General features: G+C 37.8%; 1 protein-coding gene across 1 annotated transcript in view; it reads right to left on the bottom strand.

Moving 5' to 3' along the window:
* Oca2 (OCA2 melanosomal transmembrane protein) overlaps window positions 1–17301 on the bottom strand; it is a 364658-nt gene that overhangs the window by 165701 nt on the left and 181656 nt on the right. The window contains exon 18 of the mRNA XM_046428817.1: window positions 15947–16055. Coding sequence (XP_046284773.1) covers window positions 15947–16055 — 109 coding nt within the window. The remainder of the gene's footprint in view (window positions 1–15946; window positions 16056–17301) is intronic.

Genomic DNA, 17301 nt, shown 5'->3' with positions numbered 1-17301 from the left:
GTATTTTATTTAGAGACAGGATCTCCTGATTTGTTTAGGGTCTCACTAAGTTGCTAAGGCTGGCTTTGAACTAGTAATCCTCCTGCCTCAGCCTCCTGAGTCACTGGGATTGTAGGCATGCACCACTGCGCCTGGTGACAGACAGGTTTTCTCTTATGAGAAAATGCCTATTTTTTTCCTAATTTTTTTTTACACTCAGTGTACTTTTTAAATTATATCTCTTAAGACTTTTAAATCAAATAATTTCCACCTTTTTTCTTCTTAAGCTACTAAGGGTTTATTTTGTTTGTTTTTTTTAATTTGTTCTAAAAATTTATACATGAAGGTAGAATGCATTTTGATACATTATATATAAATGGAGTACAACTTCTCATTCTTCTGATTGTACATAATGTGGTATTACACAGGTTGTGTAATCATATATGCACATAGGATATTAATGTCAGATTCATTATTCTATCCTTCCTGCCCCACTACCCCCTCACTCCCCTATACTCCTCTCCACCCAATCCAAAGTACTTCTAGTCTTCCTTACCACCACCCCCTGCCCATTGTGAATTATCATCTGCATATCAAAGAAAACATTTGGCATTTAGTTCTTTGGAATTAGTTTATTTGCTTAGCATGATGTTCTCCAACTTCACCTATTTACCTGCAAATGCCATAATCAAATTCTTCTTTAAGGCTGAGTAATATTCCATTGCATGTATGTGTGTGTGTGTGTGTGTGTACTTTTTTCTTTATTCATTCATCCATTGAAGGGCACTTAAGTTGGTTCCATAGTTTAGCTATAGTGAATTCTATAAACAGTGATGTGGCTGCATCACTGTAGATTCTAAATCAGCATTCTACTTGTCTTTTAAATCCAGCAAAAGCCAGACCGTTTTCATCCCCTTATGTTTCCTAGAGTGCTTAGCCATCAGCCTGAGCAGGTCACTCACATGGCACTAGGGCCTGCATCAGGCACTGTTTCTGAGGCCTCCATATACATGAACTGATTCAGTCCTCACAGCAACCTATGGGTACGGAGGCATAGAGTAAGTGCAGAACTGGAGGGAGGCTTAGGGCTAGGAAGATCTAGCTCCAGATCTGCCCTTCTCCCTTTTACATCCAGGGAAGTGGTTTCCAACCTTCCAAGGTTCTGGCTTTGACTAAGACATCAAAAGTCACAGTGAAACTAATGCTCCTTTGAACACTTAGAGGCTTCCTTGTGGTTTCCAATCAGGCTTAGGAAGCTCTATGGTCACATCAAGTGAGTAGTTGGGAAGGATAAAGATGACTAAAACATAAGCAATTCTATTTCCAAATATTTTGCCTCAAATAAAGTTTTCCACTAATATTGCAGGCTAGTATAGACACCCAGGACCCTGCTAAGCAGCCCCTCCCTATCCACTCTATGTGCCCACCCTCTCTACCATGGAGGCTGACTTGTATAGACCATATTGAAAGGTTCTCTTGTCCTGGACCTCAGTTGGGCTTTGCCAAGAGGGAACCCAGCAAGAGAATGAGCCAGATGAGAGTGGGCTGGGGACTTTTGTACTTTGGGATCTCTCTATACAGGGCCCTCACACTGAAGGTCACACTGGTCTTTGCAAAGTTACCTTGTCATCACTGCATCCTCCCAGTTTCTAAGAATCTCCTTCCTCTCACACACCCCCAGCCCGATATTGCTCTGGAATATGCCCTTCCCTTTGTGGATTTCCTCCACCTCGCCCACACTGGTACACAGTCCCCTTAGTAAAGTCAATGCAAATTACCAAGTTGGAGTGTGACGCGTTTCCTGGTGGGATCCTGATTGATAGAGTGAATTGTATTCAGTTTGTCCTTTTATAGACATCTTCTACTATACCATACATGGAAAAAGAGCATCAATTTTAAACAAAACACATAGCTCAGTTACCAAGGAAACATGCTCATGTAGCCAGCTCCCTGAACAAGAGATTGAACAGGATCAGCATTCTAAAAGCCCAGTTAGATCCCACCACTCCCTACATTCTTCTCACCTGACCCTTAACACCACAGGACAGATTCGCTTGTTTTTGAGTTTTTAATAGAAAGAATCACATAGCATGTACTCTTTCCTATCACTTCTTTTGCTAAACATGTTTGGGAGATTTAGTCATTTGTTACAGTTGCAGTGATATGTTAATTTTTTATTTCTACATAATATTCCACTGCATCACTGCCTCATAACTTATTCATCCTTATAGGATTGACAGATATTTCAGTTGCTTCCGGTTTGGGGCTATTATAAGTGGAGCTGCTGTGAGCATTTTCAGACATATCTTTTGGTGTGCACTTCTACACATTTTTGCTGGGCATACAATGAGAACAAAATTTCCAGGCAAGCATTGACCTAAACTTAGTAGATGATGCCAAATTATTTTCAGACATCATTATACAAATTTAAAATCTGATCGGCAACATATGGCATTTTCTATTGCCCTACATTTTCTCAGCATTTAATTTTCTCAGACTTCAATTTCAGCCATTTAGGTATGAATGTGATAGCATCTCATTGTGGCTTAAATTCACACTTTACTGATAACTTCTGAGGTTGAGCAATTTTTATATGCTTATTGGTAATTTCAGTATCCTATTTTGTCAAGATTCCTTTCAATTTTTTATTTTTTATTTATCTTTATTAATCTACAGGTGTCCTTTTTTATATTTTAGGTATAATTTCCAAATGTAATCAAAGATATGATTGGGACCGGCCTTTTTTCACTCTGTAGTTTCTTTTCGCCCATTTTGCAGCATCTTTTGAGAAACAAAAGTTCCTTGTTTTAAGCTAGTCAAAGTGATCAACCTCATCCTTAGCCATCAGCACTTTTTATATCTTATTTAAGACACTGAGTCATATGGTAGTGTCTTTGATGACATAGCATGATCTGCCTAAGATATTTAGAAGGATCCTATTTTAAAGAAGAGACCAAGACCACTTGGTGAGTTTGGGTCCTCTTAAACTAAACACATGCCTTGGGAAGGGCATACAAAATGGTAATGTGATGGGAAGGAGGTACACACCTGCCTAGACTGATCCGCCACATAAGATCTGATGAAGGTCAGGAATGGGAACCAAATAGACTTCCCATCTCAGAAGGGAACATTCTCCTCCTCCATACAAAAGTAGTGGACCGTGGGCTGGGCCTGGGCACTAGCATACAGGTCACTGCTTGCTATACCAGGTGGTTCCAGCTTCTCTTCAATAAAAGTAGAAAAATCATAATTTTTCTCTGTAGCCCTTCCATTCCATCTCCAAAAAAAGAGGAGAAAGAAAATCGGGGGTGGGAGGCAGAGTAGATAGGACAGCCCAACAACCCTGCAAATATTCCCCTTTAAGATGGCAAGTAAAACCTTCAAATCATTCAAGGATGCCTGTGCTTGGAGACAAGCAGACTTTTCCAAATACTTACGCCTATAGTGAACACACACACACACACACGCACGCACACACACATACACATACACCCCCAAGTAGTGCTCAGTATCCAGGTTGCATACCAAATGCCAGCTCGCTCACATAGCAGCAGGATAAATTCCTGAGATGAACTGAGAGACAGCTTCCACCACACACATATACTGGATACCCTCAGGAATGGGTCCCTGTGGCCTTCAGAAAGGTGAACTGCATATGAGTTCTGCCAGAGGACTGCACAGTCTCATGGAGAAGACAGCCCAGGAGCATCTCCCACAATGTACGACATGACAGCTATGCTAGAATCACACACCTCATGCCATAGGCGTCTCTGAGGTAAATCCACACACTCTGCTGAGGCCATGGGTGACTGAACCAGAGTCTAACTCGACATTGGAGCTATTCTGTGATCTTAAGCATCTTTGAAGGATGTTGAAAACCCTCCAGGCTCTGAGGAGCTTAAATGCATGAGAATGCCAGTGAGAAGGAAGGGGTCACAACTAATGCTTTCTTATATTTTTAGATATCAGTGTCAAATAATTTTCTAACTTCTATTTTAAAAAATATCAATTGGAGTTCTTGATGTAGCTCGTCGACATTAAAGGAAGGAGACAAACTCTCAGAACTCCACCAACTTGAGGTTACGTGGAGAAAGCAATATTTCATCCCACAGGCAGGTTCTCCTTGGATCCAGTGGAGCTGCCTGGGTCACAGAGTGCACAACTGCGGTGATCTGCATTACACATGAACACAGCCCCAGGAGTTGGGCAACAGAGCAGCTGGGCCCTGAGAAATGTACCTAGCTGCCCTTGGAGATCACAGAGGTTTGCCTCTGTCCCTCTCAATCCTCAGGTTCCTTGAAATTCAAAAAGGATGCATATTCAGTGATTCTTTCCATGCCCACCAACATCCAGGCAGATCTAGATAGTCACTCCTGGTAGCTGAGTTCTATGAAGCTTCCTAACACACAAGACAACAGATCGTGGAAAACAATTTTAGAAAGTGTTTTATATAGTGGTTCACAAATACACATCAGAGCTCACTGGGCATGGTGGTGCACACCTGTCACAAGGTCAGCCTCAGAAACTTAGTGAGACCCTGTCTCAAAATAAAAATGAATCAAATGAGTTGGGGCTATACCTCAGGAGTAAAGTGCACCTGGGTTCAATCCCCAATACCAAAAAAATAAATATATTTATATATAAGAGCTCCCCATATCAGTCACTTTTTCCTTGGTATACCCCCAGGAAGTTTTCCCAGCCCCATAAAGATAGATGAAGCCACAAAACCAACCTCACCCCTGGGCTTTGAGCAAATGAGACCCATCTTCCTAACCTTGCATTTAAGGGCAGCTATAAGCTTTATCTATTGCCTCTTCCCTGCAAGTTGACCATGGAAACTATCAATGTGGTGGCATCACACAATGCTGGTTCCTCTGTCCACAGGCACCCCCACTGACCAGCATAATACATGTGGTATCAGCAAGAAAAATCCTTTGTTGAATCTTCTGAGATGCTAGGATCACTATTTTACCCAGGGTAGCCCATTCTATCTGATATGTCTGGCCTGAGAAAATATCAGATGCACAGGGTGTAAGTAATAGTATGGTGTGTTTGCTAATGTTCAAAGAAAAACTAGGTCAGTCATGTTTTCAGTTGTTGAGTTTTGCTCCAATTAACTGTGTCATATTCACTGACAATGGAACGCTTAATTTCCACAAGTGAGCATTTGAAAAACTGATTCTTTTATGATTACAAGCCTCAGAAATGATGATATTGCACAAGATTAATTCAAATTCTTATTTAAATTATCAATGTGGAAAAAATTCAAACATGACCCTTGGCATTGCTTCAGAAAAGCAAGTGAAATTTTTGATACAACTCACTCTCTAGTCTTATGACTGCTAAGTCAGAGATGCCCAGAAACTTAAGTTTAATCTCTTGGTCCCTGTATTTCTTATAAGCTTATAGACATGATATATCTAAACTTGTCTTTCTATAACAAATATGAGGCGTGTCCTTCTTATTAATGCTAAGGGGAAGTATGATTTATATAGGGAACAATTTTAATATATAGGGAGATGACTTAGAATGTCAAGGTTAATAACCAATGAGAAACCTGTAAATAGCAGCCATTTGATCTGACACTTTTAACAATTTTCTTGATAAAACGCCTTTCCAACACTGTTTATCCATTGATGACCCGCAGATATTTTTGTTTAAGTGTACCTCTAACACTTCTGAAAAATTCATGACTTAAAAGCTGATCTGTTCTCTATCAAAATCATCCAACTTAAAAAAAGAAAAAAAAAAACCATCCCTCAGCTGTCTTACTGATGTGCAGACCCATGTGATATAAGCTATTAGGGATAAAAAAAAAAATGAGGGGAGAAACAATCATTAAACTGTTTGCTCTTTTCTAAATTCATTGACGTGTGTGCTGGATGGAGGATATTGGCTGCATTATTCAAGACATACTGGAGCTAATAAAAGGAGAAGACCACGAACATCAATAAATACTTAATGTTTAGAGAATCAAAATCAAAACATAACCAGCCTTGTGAAATATATCACTAGATTCCTGTCAAAGTTGTAGTTTGAAGAAACTAGAGGAGAGGAACTAGACTTCTTTATCTTCATATCTCACTGTGATTTCATAGTGCTCAAAAAGTGTACTTCAATCTGATTGGTAAAAATGTTCTAGAGTCAGTAGCAAATTACTTTTATAGCAAAACAAGGTTCCTGGTACTGTACATCACAATTAAAATTGTCAGGTAGATGAGAAAACATGTCTGTGTGTTATTTAGTAAAAGATTATTTCTTAATGACAGAGGCTTGGGGACCCAGCTGTCAGAAGAGGGCATGAGATAGTTTTGAAGAATATGGAGAGGACAGATGAGCCCACTGCACCTCTTGAGAAACCACACATGAAGGACTAGAAAATATCATGTATCCAGGCTCTGTGAGGGCTCTTGTCCGGTCATCAACTCCCTCCTCACTCAGACCAAACTCATATTTCCACCAAAAGGAAGCATTAAGCTATAAATCCATGAATTACATTCTTAAAGTTGTCTTTTCCTCTTGGACTTCTTGGCAAAGTACCTAGATAGCCAATTTTCACCAGGTAATCAAAATTCACAACAGCCTCCAAGGAGAGATGTTGTGGGTCACCAATGATTAACAGACAGAAATACATCCCTCAAAAATAATCTTTGATGTTAACGTTGAAAAACAAATATCTATAATTGAATCGCTTTGAAACTTATCTGTGGAATGATGTCGGTGAGAAAAGCAAAGTAAGACTTCTACTCCTCCATAAAAGCAATGAGGAGTATACACTGGCAAAGTCTCAAAATCAACTGTTTTGAAACTAAATTGAGCAAAACCTTTCAAGAAGTTCTTATTCAAGAAAAAAACAACTGAATATTGATTATAATAGGAAGTCTATGAAAAAGTAAAGGAAAGATGAATAAAGAAAAGTGAACAAAGCCTCAGAGGCTTATGGTAGGAAACCATTAAGTGCACCAACATATGTAGAACAGGAGTCCTCAAAGAAAAGGAGAGAGGGAGTGGGGCAGAAAAAAAGGTGAAAAAATAATGGTCCAAAATGTTCCAAAGGTGAGGAAAAACACAAATCTCAACATCCAAAAGCTCAATCAGGTACAACCAAGACAATTCAAAGAGATCCACATCTAGACATCATAATTAAAACTGTCAAAAGACAAGGACAAAGACAAAGAGAGAATTTTGAAATAGTGGGAGAGAAGCAGCTGATCATACACAAGTGTCCTTAATAAAATTATCAGATGGTTTCTATTCAGAAACCAGCAGGATAATGGGTCTGGGATGACATATTCCAAGTGTGAAATATAAGACTGTCAACCAAGAATTCTATCTCCAATCAAGCCATCCTTCAAAAAAAAAAGAAAAAGAAAAAAAATTTGTCATTTCCCCCAAAACTAAGAATATTCATTGTTAGAATCTATTACATATAAGAAATACTAAAAGAAGTCTTTGATCTGAAAGAAAAGGACTTTGGAAAGTAATTGAACTTCATATGAATAAATAAAGAGCACATATAGGGATACTTATATAAATAAATATAAAAGACATCAAATATAATTTCATAACTTTCATATTAATCAAAAGATAACAGCATAAAGCAATGATTATAAAACTGTTAATGGGCAACTGTTAATGTATAAAGGTGTAAATGTATGGAAATAGCACAAAAATCAGGGGACAACAAAGTTATATAAGAAGAAAGTTCTATAAGAAGAAAGTTCTTTTATGGCATTAAAAATAAATTGATATTAATTTTAACTAGGCTGTTATAAATTAAATGTTTATTGTAATCCCCAGAGCAACCACTTTAAAAAACCTCAAAAAATAGAGTAATAGGAAATTTAAATGGTACATTAGAAAATATTTAATACAAAAAGAATGTAATGGAGAATAAAAGGACAAAGAGATGTAAGACAAAGAAAATAGCAAAATGGCAGACCAAATTCTACCCTATCAGCAATTACAATGAATACAAAAGTTTATTAAACACTCCAAACAAAAGTCAGATGTTAACAGCATGAATATGTTAATCATCAAAATATGTGCTGTCTGTATGGATTTACTTTGGAGTCTACGGCAAATAGGTAGAAAGTAAAATGATGAAAAAAAAAGATATACCTTGTAAACTGTAATCAAAACAGAGCTGAAGTAGCTGTGCTAATATCAGTTAACACAGGCTTTAAGATAAAATAAATTGTTACTGCAGATCATTTATTTTATAATGGCAAAGGGAAAGTCCAACAATAAAATAAAAACATTATATATATATATATATATATATATATATATATATATATATATATATCCCTAACAAAAGATCCCAAGAAAAAATGAAGCATATAAAGTGACAGAATTGCAACAACTGTGGAAAAACAACCTGACAGTTTTTCAAAAGGTTAAGCACAGAGTTGCAGCATCACCCTTCAGTTTCATTCCCAGGTATACTCCCCAAAGGATTGAAAACAAATATCAACACAAAAACTTGAACACAAATGCTCATCACAACATCGTATTCCCTTGTAAACAAAAAAAATTCATTGCTAGAATTCCTTTCATATAAGACCTACTAAAAGAAGTCTTTGAGTCTAAAATGAAAGGGCTTTGGAAAGTCATTCAAATCCATATGAATAAATTAAAGGCACATATAGAGATATGTATATAAACAAATATAAGAGACAGTATAGATGTAATTTTGTAACTTCATATTATTTAAGGAAAGTAGCTAATTGGACTTAGAAACCCAAGATCTATGTATATAATGGAATATAACTCATTCATAAAATGAAATGAAGTATTAATACATGCTAGAGCCTGGATGAACCTTGAAACATTATGCTAAGTCAGAAAGCCAGACAGAGAAGACAACAGGCTGAATGAGTACATTCTATTCAACATATTCTGAATAGGCAAATCCACAGAAATAGATATAAAAGGAGAAGCAGTTTCTGGGAACTGAGAGTCAGGGGAAAAGGAGCAAAACTAATGGGTACAGGTTTATTTGGGGTCTGATAACAATATCCTAGAATTGGATACTGGCCATGGTTGCACAACATGGTGAATATACTAAAACACACTGATTCATACATTTTAGCAAGATGAATTTTATATTATGTAAATTTCTTATTTTATTTCTTTAAAAACTAAGCCATTTTTGCTATTCCATGATTTCATTTATTCAGTGCTGTGGTGAAAGTGGAAAGTTACCCATGATGAGAATAATAAAGAAAATAGCTAATTATCCTAATCTACCTAAAATACCCAAGGTCCATGTATATTATATTTATCATCATTGTGAAATAATCACATTTATCAAGATAAATACTTGGGACCAGGATGGAGCCAATCAGGTACTTAAATGTTTTTTAAATTTTTATTATCAGGTCGATACAACTAGGGTATAATGATTGTCCTTTACATTTTATACACACACACACACACACACACGTATGGATTTTTTTTTATCTCTCATGACTTTTTAAAATCAAACATTAGCTTTTCCTTAGTTATAAATCCTCATTTTTTGTGGACTTTATTAGGTTTTACATCTGTACCTTGATTATGGAAATTACCATAGTTTTATAATTCAGTACCCTTGCCTTGTCTCTGCATCAGACTATAAGAGCTCTGAAGATCTTGTACCTTAATTAGCTGTATAGTCCTTTCTATACCTAATATGATTCCCTGCACAGAATAACTGCAGCTTCATCTCTCCTTCTAAAATAGAAGACCTAGGAGCACAGTGACTTGGTCTTTATGCCCAATTCCCAGGCATTTGTTGTACAAACATATAAACTAGTGAATAAATAGATGGATGGATGGATGATTTAATTGAAATGATATATATAGTCAGCTTTCTATATCTACAAGATCTGTATCTGATGATTCAACCAATCAGAATTAAAATATTTGACAAAAAGTGTGTCTGTATTGAGCATTAACAGTTATTTTTCTTTTCATTCTTCCCTAAACAACACTGTATTGTTAATAATCCATATAGTATAATATTGTATTAGATATAATAAGGCATCTAGAGATAAGTTAAAGTATACAGAGGATTTGCAGAGGTTATATGCAAGCTCTATGCCATTTTATACAAGGGACTTGAGTATCCTAGGGTTTTGATATTCTTAGGGGTTCCTGGAATCAATCCCTCAGAGATACCAAGAGATGACTGTACTTATCAGAAACTAGATGTCCTAGAAAATACATTGAGAAGTTTTGGGAATGTCTGTCCAGCTCATAATAGTGCCTCTTCCTCTAAGAAATTACCCCAGCCATATTTTATAATGTGGCCCTGCCTCCTAATCATAATTTTCAGGTCTAAGAAAGGAAGGTAACCTTACCTGGGCCAACTGGACTTTTCACCTGGGAATTCAAACTAGCCTTTTGTTTTTGTGAGGCTGAAACTGATGTTCTATAAACTAGGAAAGAGATAAGACAACCCCTCTTCTGCAGTGAGCAGTTAAAAGATGAAATATCCAGTCATGGAAAAGCCTGTGGCTGAGAACAGATGGGGATACTGGGCTTCAAGCAGTATAGAGCCTTTCTTCTGCCTGGGCCTGACCCTGGGAGGTCCACCCTACCTTGGAATCTGTCAATCATTTCATTGTTACTCCAATTATCCTCTATTTTCTTTAAGACAGATCAAGTAGATTGCTTTATTTGTAACTAAAAATACTTTCACAAAGACAACAATAAAATTACTCAGCAATAGAAACACCAAGAGACACAGAGAAGACCAGCAATTTCAAACCATAATCAGGGAAATAATTACAGAAAAATTTCCAGCATTGAAATCTAATCAAACATATTGTGAAAGAATCTAGGGGTATATTGTGAACTAATTATCAAAGAAGGAGGCCTAGGAAATTGCTAATCAAAGGTTATAAATTTTAAGGTCAAAGATAACATTTTCAACCTGCCTCACGGATTCATTTTATAAGTTCACAATCAACCATAATTCTGAAGTCCTAAAGTTCAGAAAAGCAGAAATTTTTCAAACTTTTAGACCAAAATTGAACACAACCTGACTTGAACCAAAACAAAGCTATTTATGGTCTTTATTACACTTTGTGTAAATATTCAAGTTTTTTTTTTTTACAGAAACATTAATGCTTAGATGACAGGTGCCAGCCCTAAATGTCTCAGGAGGTATTACATGAAGTTGAGAATCCCTTATCCAAAATGCTGGGACCAAATTGTTTCAGATTTGGAATTTTTTCAATTTGGGAATATTTACATTATATATAATTAGATATCTTATGGATGGAACCCGGTCTAATGAAATTTGGTTTATATCCTTCTTATGCATAGAACCTGAAGATCATTTTAAACACTAATTTGAGTGCACCTGCACTTTGACTGCCACCCTTCCCGTGAGGTCAGGAGTAGAATTTTCCACTTGTGGCATCGTGTCAATACTGAAAATTTTTCTGACTTTGAAGCATTTCAGATTTTCTGAACAATGATGCTCACCCTACATACAATTCAAGTATGTGCACTGAATTGTATTTCTAAAACATAAACAAAATATTTGAATTTCAAAACATTTCTGGCACCAAGGGTTTCATATAGGGACAGTGGACCTTTGTGGAAGAACCTGTTTTGTGAGGTGATGATTCCTGCACGTGGGATTACTTTGCCGTGTAGATGTGAATTGTAGCCATGGTCCAGATTCACATCTCCTTTCTTCACTGTTGTGAACCTCTGGCCTGCCTTTGGGTCCCTAAGGGCTCTCCTGTTCCTCACACAAAGTCTGTGTCAGTGACTGGCTCTGTGTGGACCCCACCATCCTCACACTGTGCACACTAACAGGGTCTTCTCTGGAGTCCAAGTACCAACACCTCCCTCCTAGCTGATGCTTCTCTGCTGGAGCTGCTGCCGGGCCCTCAGAACATGCCAGTTGAGTGTATCTGCAAGTCGGCACCTTATGGGGAGGAACTTTGACCACCGGGAAATGGGGATCAATGAGTAATAGTCCTTTCTCCTTCAACCCTATATAGTCCTGGGGTGCATTTTTATACTTCTTCTCAACCTGGTGAGATGGAGAAACCAGTGGCTCCTGATGGCTTACTCCCTTTGCTAATCTGTCTCCCTACACCTCATTTCTCTTCCCTGGAATCAGACTTCCCAGAGAGAAATCTTGCACATCAGCCTCTGTCTTGTCCTCTACTGTCTGAAATACCTAGGCTGAGTCATCCACATAGTTAATTCTCACAATAATGAAGCTGAATCTATTAGACTCGATGAGAGATTTTTGTTCATGCATTCTATAAATGTTTCTAGCTACTGGTGTGTTAGACATTAACCCAAGGCACTGAGAAGAGGAAAATATAGAAAATATGGACCACATCCTCAAGTTTCATTGGAGAACAGGAGCTCAGGGGACAGAGAAGTAAATTCATCACTAGGATAACAGATAGGCTCCATGTATAAGGTATGTATGTGTGCTGTGGAACTCCAGGGGAGGGAGTTCAATTGTACCAAGTGGGGATATGGAGCCACTGGAACTCCCATTCATTCCTGTGGGAAATCAAAGCCAGGTGCCACTCTGGAAACAATTCCCAGCAAAGTTAAACATACACCCACCAAATGACCCAACAGTCTCACTCCCAGGTAGTTACCCAAGAGAATGTAAAAGCAAGTTCACACAAAACTATGAGTTCATATGTCTGCATCAGCTCTATTCACAATTGCTAAAAACTGAAAACAACCCAAATGTCCCTCAGTGGGTGAATAGATACATAAACCCTGGTACTTGCTTACCATGAACCATCACTCAGCTACATAAGGAGCAAACCGTTCATGTACAGAGCTTGGCTAAATCTGACAGGCATTAAGCCAGGTGGGAGAAGCCAGTCTCAAAGTTTGTATACAATCTGATTCCATGTGTATGTTCTCAACAGGACAAACTACAGTGATAGAGAGCAGATCCTTTGCAGATGGGATGAGGCACAGGGAGTGACTACAAAAGGAGAGCCTGGGGAAGGTTTTCTGGTCACTGTGTCCTGATGGCATTTGTTGTTATATAAATCTACGTAAGTGTCAAAATTCATAGAACTTTACACCAGAGGAAAAGTTGATTTTGCTTTACAACAATTTTTTAAGAATTAAAAATTAAGAGTCAAAGTTGTGCTTATATTATGATTCCTAAATGAAGGAATGCATGCGTTCTATGATGTCACATTTTGCTACATAGTGCACCTATTTATATGATGTCACTTTGGATTATATGCATGGCATTTCACAATATTGCATTGTGCAATGTGGCAAGCACTGTACTAGAGGATGCTGTATTGTGTTACATGATACACATTGTGTGGTACAGCATCACCTTGTCTTAGATCACATAACACATCATGTGATACACATCATGCTCTATGACATTGCTTTATGCTATATAGTGTTGTATTATATGTGCTGTACTGAGTTGCACAATGATAGTCACATAACATCACCTTGTTGTATGGCACTTAGTGTAACAGGATGTCACCTCCTGTAACAACATCACATTAAATTGCATGATGCTCAATTCACAAAGCAGGTCACATTCAAAACAGAACTTCACCAAAGATAAATGATCACATTCTTTACTGGCTGAAATCATGGGAATATCTGGCATCTCTTTTGCCCCTATCTTTATCAGGAGAGTTGCTATCACTCTAAGGAAATTATACTCTGTTAAAACATATGTCAATCAAACTTCTCTCTTTCTCAACCTAACCTATCATAATAAAGAAGTAAATACATGGATTATGTATTCCAGGATCCCCAGATAAAATTATCTATACACAAACTCTAACTGAAAACAAAACTAGATTTAAAAGCAAAAAGAAATAATTCTCTCAATCACAGACATAACCACACAAAAAGAGTAGAGATATCTTTGTAAAAAGGGTGAACTTCCCAGGGTAAAAAGAAAAGTTTCACATTAATCAATATTTTTTTCAAGTTAGATCTTTATATATAAAGATATAATTTTAAACTTTAAAAGTATTATCCTGTGTACAAAGACTATTGTCAAAAGCTAACAAAATTGCATGTAAGTTTTCATATACTTTTATTTTTCAAATGCCTGCTGTGCTCATTTCAAGAAGAATCTCAAGTAAAATTAGAAACAAAATAATCTGTGAACACCCAAAAGAATTCACTAATGGAACCCCTCTGCTCTGGAAACACCAGATTCATTGTACTTGTTTAATTACCAGTGGTGACCACTTAACATGCTTGTGGCGATTAAAGGTTTATAAAGTCAAAATTATATTATGCCTTGGGTATAATTAAAAGTAATTACACTGAAACAATTTCTAGATAAAATTCATCAAAAAAACAACTGAAATTCATGACACTGTTCCCACCCTAGCTTTGGCATTCTTCATTACCTCATTGAGACCTTGTGTGGATCAGCTGTCAGGTGTGGACAAAGAACACCTGTGGGCTCGGAACCAAGCCCAGGCCACCTGACAAGTTGGGTCTGAGTTTATTTAGGGAAATCAATTCCAAGGGCTCGTGGACACGTGATGTAAAGCTGGACACTGAGCCAAATGCATGTGCACCATGTGCTAAGTCTGAGAGTCTAAGAACGTGGCTCTTTTACAGAAAACAGGGGAAACCAAATTACAACCTAAAGATTTCTAGTGTACCCAGGAGCCCAAGAAGCAATGATGTGACAGGAATAACTAAATGTTTTAGTCAGCTTTTTTGCTGTTGTGACTAAAAGACCCAACCAGAACAATTGTAGAGGAGGAAAAGTTTATTTGAGGGCTCACGGTTTCAGAGGTCTTAGTCCATAGAAGGACAGCTCCATTCCTTGAGGCTTAAGATGAGGCAGGACATCATGGCGGGAGAGTATGGCGGGGGGGGGGGGGGGGGGGGAAGCAGCTCACATCATCAAGAAGCAGAGAGACTCCACTTGCCAGAAACATAGATACACCCAAAGCCACGCCTCAATTCCCACCTCCTCCAGCCACACCCTACCTCTTCAGTTACCACTCAGTTGATCCCTCTCAGGGGATTAACTCACTGATTGGGTTGATTCTCACAACCCAATCATTTCTCCTCTGAACCTTCTTATCTCACATGTGAGTTTTGCGGGAGACATCTCACATCCAAACCATAACATTAAAATTGCATTAACCATCTATTTTACAAAGTTAGCAAGCTTTGCCTCCTACCACAGTTATATTCTTTAAAAGTTGTAGAAGATTAAGTTCTTATTTTTAAAGAATTAAGATAAAAATAATATGACTCAAATATACTAGCAGAGCTCATTTCTGAAGGAAAACCATGGGTAAAGCTTTGATTTAAAAACACTCCCTGACACCATCTCAAATTTATATTTTCATAAATCTATACTGCCATGAAAATGATGTTTTTTTTAAAAAAAATAATTGCACCAAAGGAGATCTCTGTGATCTCAATAAAAAGGTTTATGGAAAGTGGAGGGGTTCTGGGAGTTACCAAGGTAAGCCCAACCTGAAAGAATCCTGGCACCCATGGAGAAGGCCCCAACCTTGACATAGGGCTGGAGAAAGAGTTGGCTAAGAGCTAAAGTCTGGCCAAAACGAGGAAAGAGAAACAAAGGGAAGAAGTGGGAAAATGTGTTTTGCTGCGTGGGTAAAACAGATTCTCAGTCAGATAAGGAGAGTGAATCTGTGCAAGGCTCTTGCAATTCTCCAGGCCTTTCACAAACAGTTTCCTATTTAATTGTCATGACAAGCTGCAGGGAAGGCAGGACTGGCTTTCCTGTCTCCTCTGGGAACTGTTTCAACATGTTGTTACCAAGTGTGATAGAAATGACAGTACCAACTCTACATCCCTTCTAGTGTTAAGGCTGGCATCCTCACTAAACACAACTGTCTGTAGGTACCTGGGAACATGCTTCGAAACCTCCCCATTCAGACCACGATATCCATTGCAAAGCCTATCAACAAAAGTTTGCAAAAAAAAAAAAAATTAGACTCACCAAGATCAAGATGAATACCAGGGACAAATGAATTGAGAAAGAACATGAAGATAACAAATCCCAGCACCATCAAGCATTTGACAAGCAGAATCCTGTCTGATATCCTGTGCTGTGAGAGAGAAAAACACAACACATTTACTTGGTACAATCTTCTGATTCCTGCAATGTGTCCATGATCCTACGTGACTTGAATTACTCTAAATGTCTCCTGATGAAAAATAAAACATCTTGAACTTGAAAGAAGATAACAAGGCAATGTGTTACAAGAAGAACTGAAAAGATTCTGGATTACAGCATTCAAAATCTTTGTGGAAAAATAAGCACCACCAATCTGCAGTATAGTCTTTTTACCAAACACTGGACTACAAAGCTTTTTAATATAACATGAGTATTCAGTCATTAGAAGTATCCACCCAGGTGTTGGGTGAGACAACAGAAAGCCATTGGGGAAATGACAGCTAATCTCCAGGGACCTTTCCCTATCAAATACATTTCCACAGATGCCTGTGTGGTCCCTGTGTTTTAGCTTGACTTTCTTTTTTTTTTAAATCAAAGCTCATGGCAATAAGCTTAACATGTTCTTGAAATACTATAACTCCTGCATAAGGCTTTGCTGTGTTCATTCATGTAACACTTACAAGGTCTGTGGAATACAGGTGATGCCCCTTATCAGTGGGATGACACCTGAGGGATCTGCCCAGTCTTCCAGGGGTTTATAGCACACGGTTCTCTGTAGTGACTTCATTAACCTCAGAGCCATAAGGCAGTTGGGGTGCTCTTTCCTATGAGTCCCTGAGAGGTATTGAGTTATATGGGCCATGGCTTTGTGGGGTCAGGAATGAGGAGCATGTGAGGTGGGCAGCCTGTACTGCTAACCCAGTCCCTTGTGTGAAACCAGGTGTGAACTGACAACCACACAGAGTCCTTTCTTAAGAATGGCCCAGCACATCTGTACAGCTGTCTAACATACATCTGGATTTAGATAGATTTATAGGCATCCCTTGATATCCATGAGCGATTGGTTTCAGGACCCAGAGATACCAAAATCTTCAATGCCCAAGTCCTTTATGTGCACAAAACCTTCACACACTCTTCCACATACTTTAAATCATCTCTAGATTAATGATAAAACCTAACACAATATAAATGTTATGTAAATAGTTGTTATACTGTATTGTTTAGGGACTAATGATTGGGGGGAAATTCTGTACATGTTTAATACAGATATAATACTTTTCAAATACCTTCAATCTTGATTTGGTTCAATCTACAAATGTAGAACCCACAGAAAAAGAGGGCCAACTGTAGGCATCTCTGATTATGGATATCAACATATTTATAGATATACATAGTTT

This window comes from Marmota monax, unplaced genomic scaffold (genome assembly GCF_021218885.2).
Source record: "Marmota monax isolate L192 unplaced genomic scaffold, Marmota_monax_Labrador192_F-V1.1 WCK01_AAM20220418_F8-fsc00179, whole genome shotgun sequence".
Lineage (NCBI taxonomy): Eukaryota > Metazoa > Chordata > Mammalia > Rodentia > Sciuridae > Marmota > Marmota monax.
This window is presented reverse-complemented; position numbering and strand designations above follow the sequence as displayed.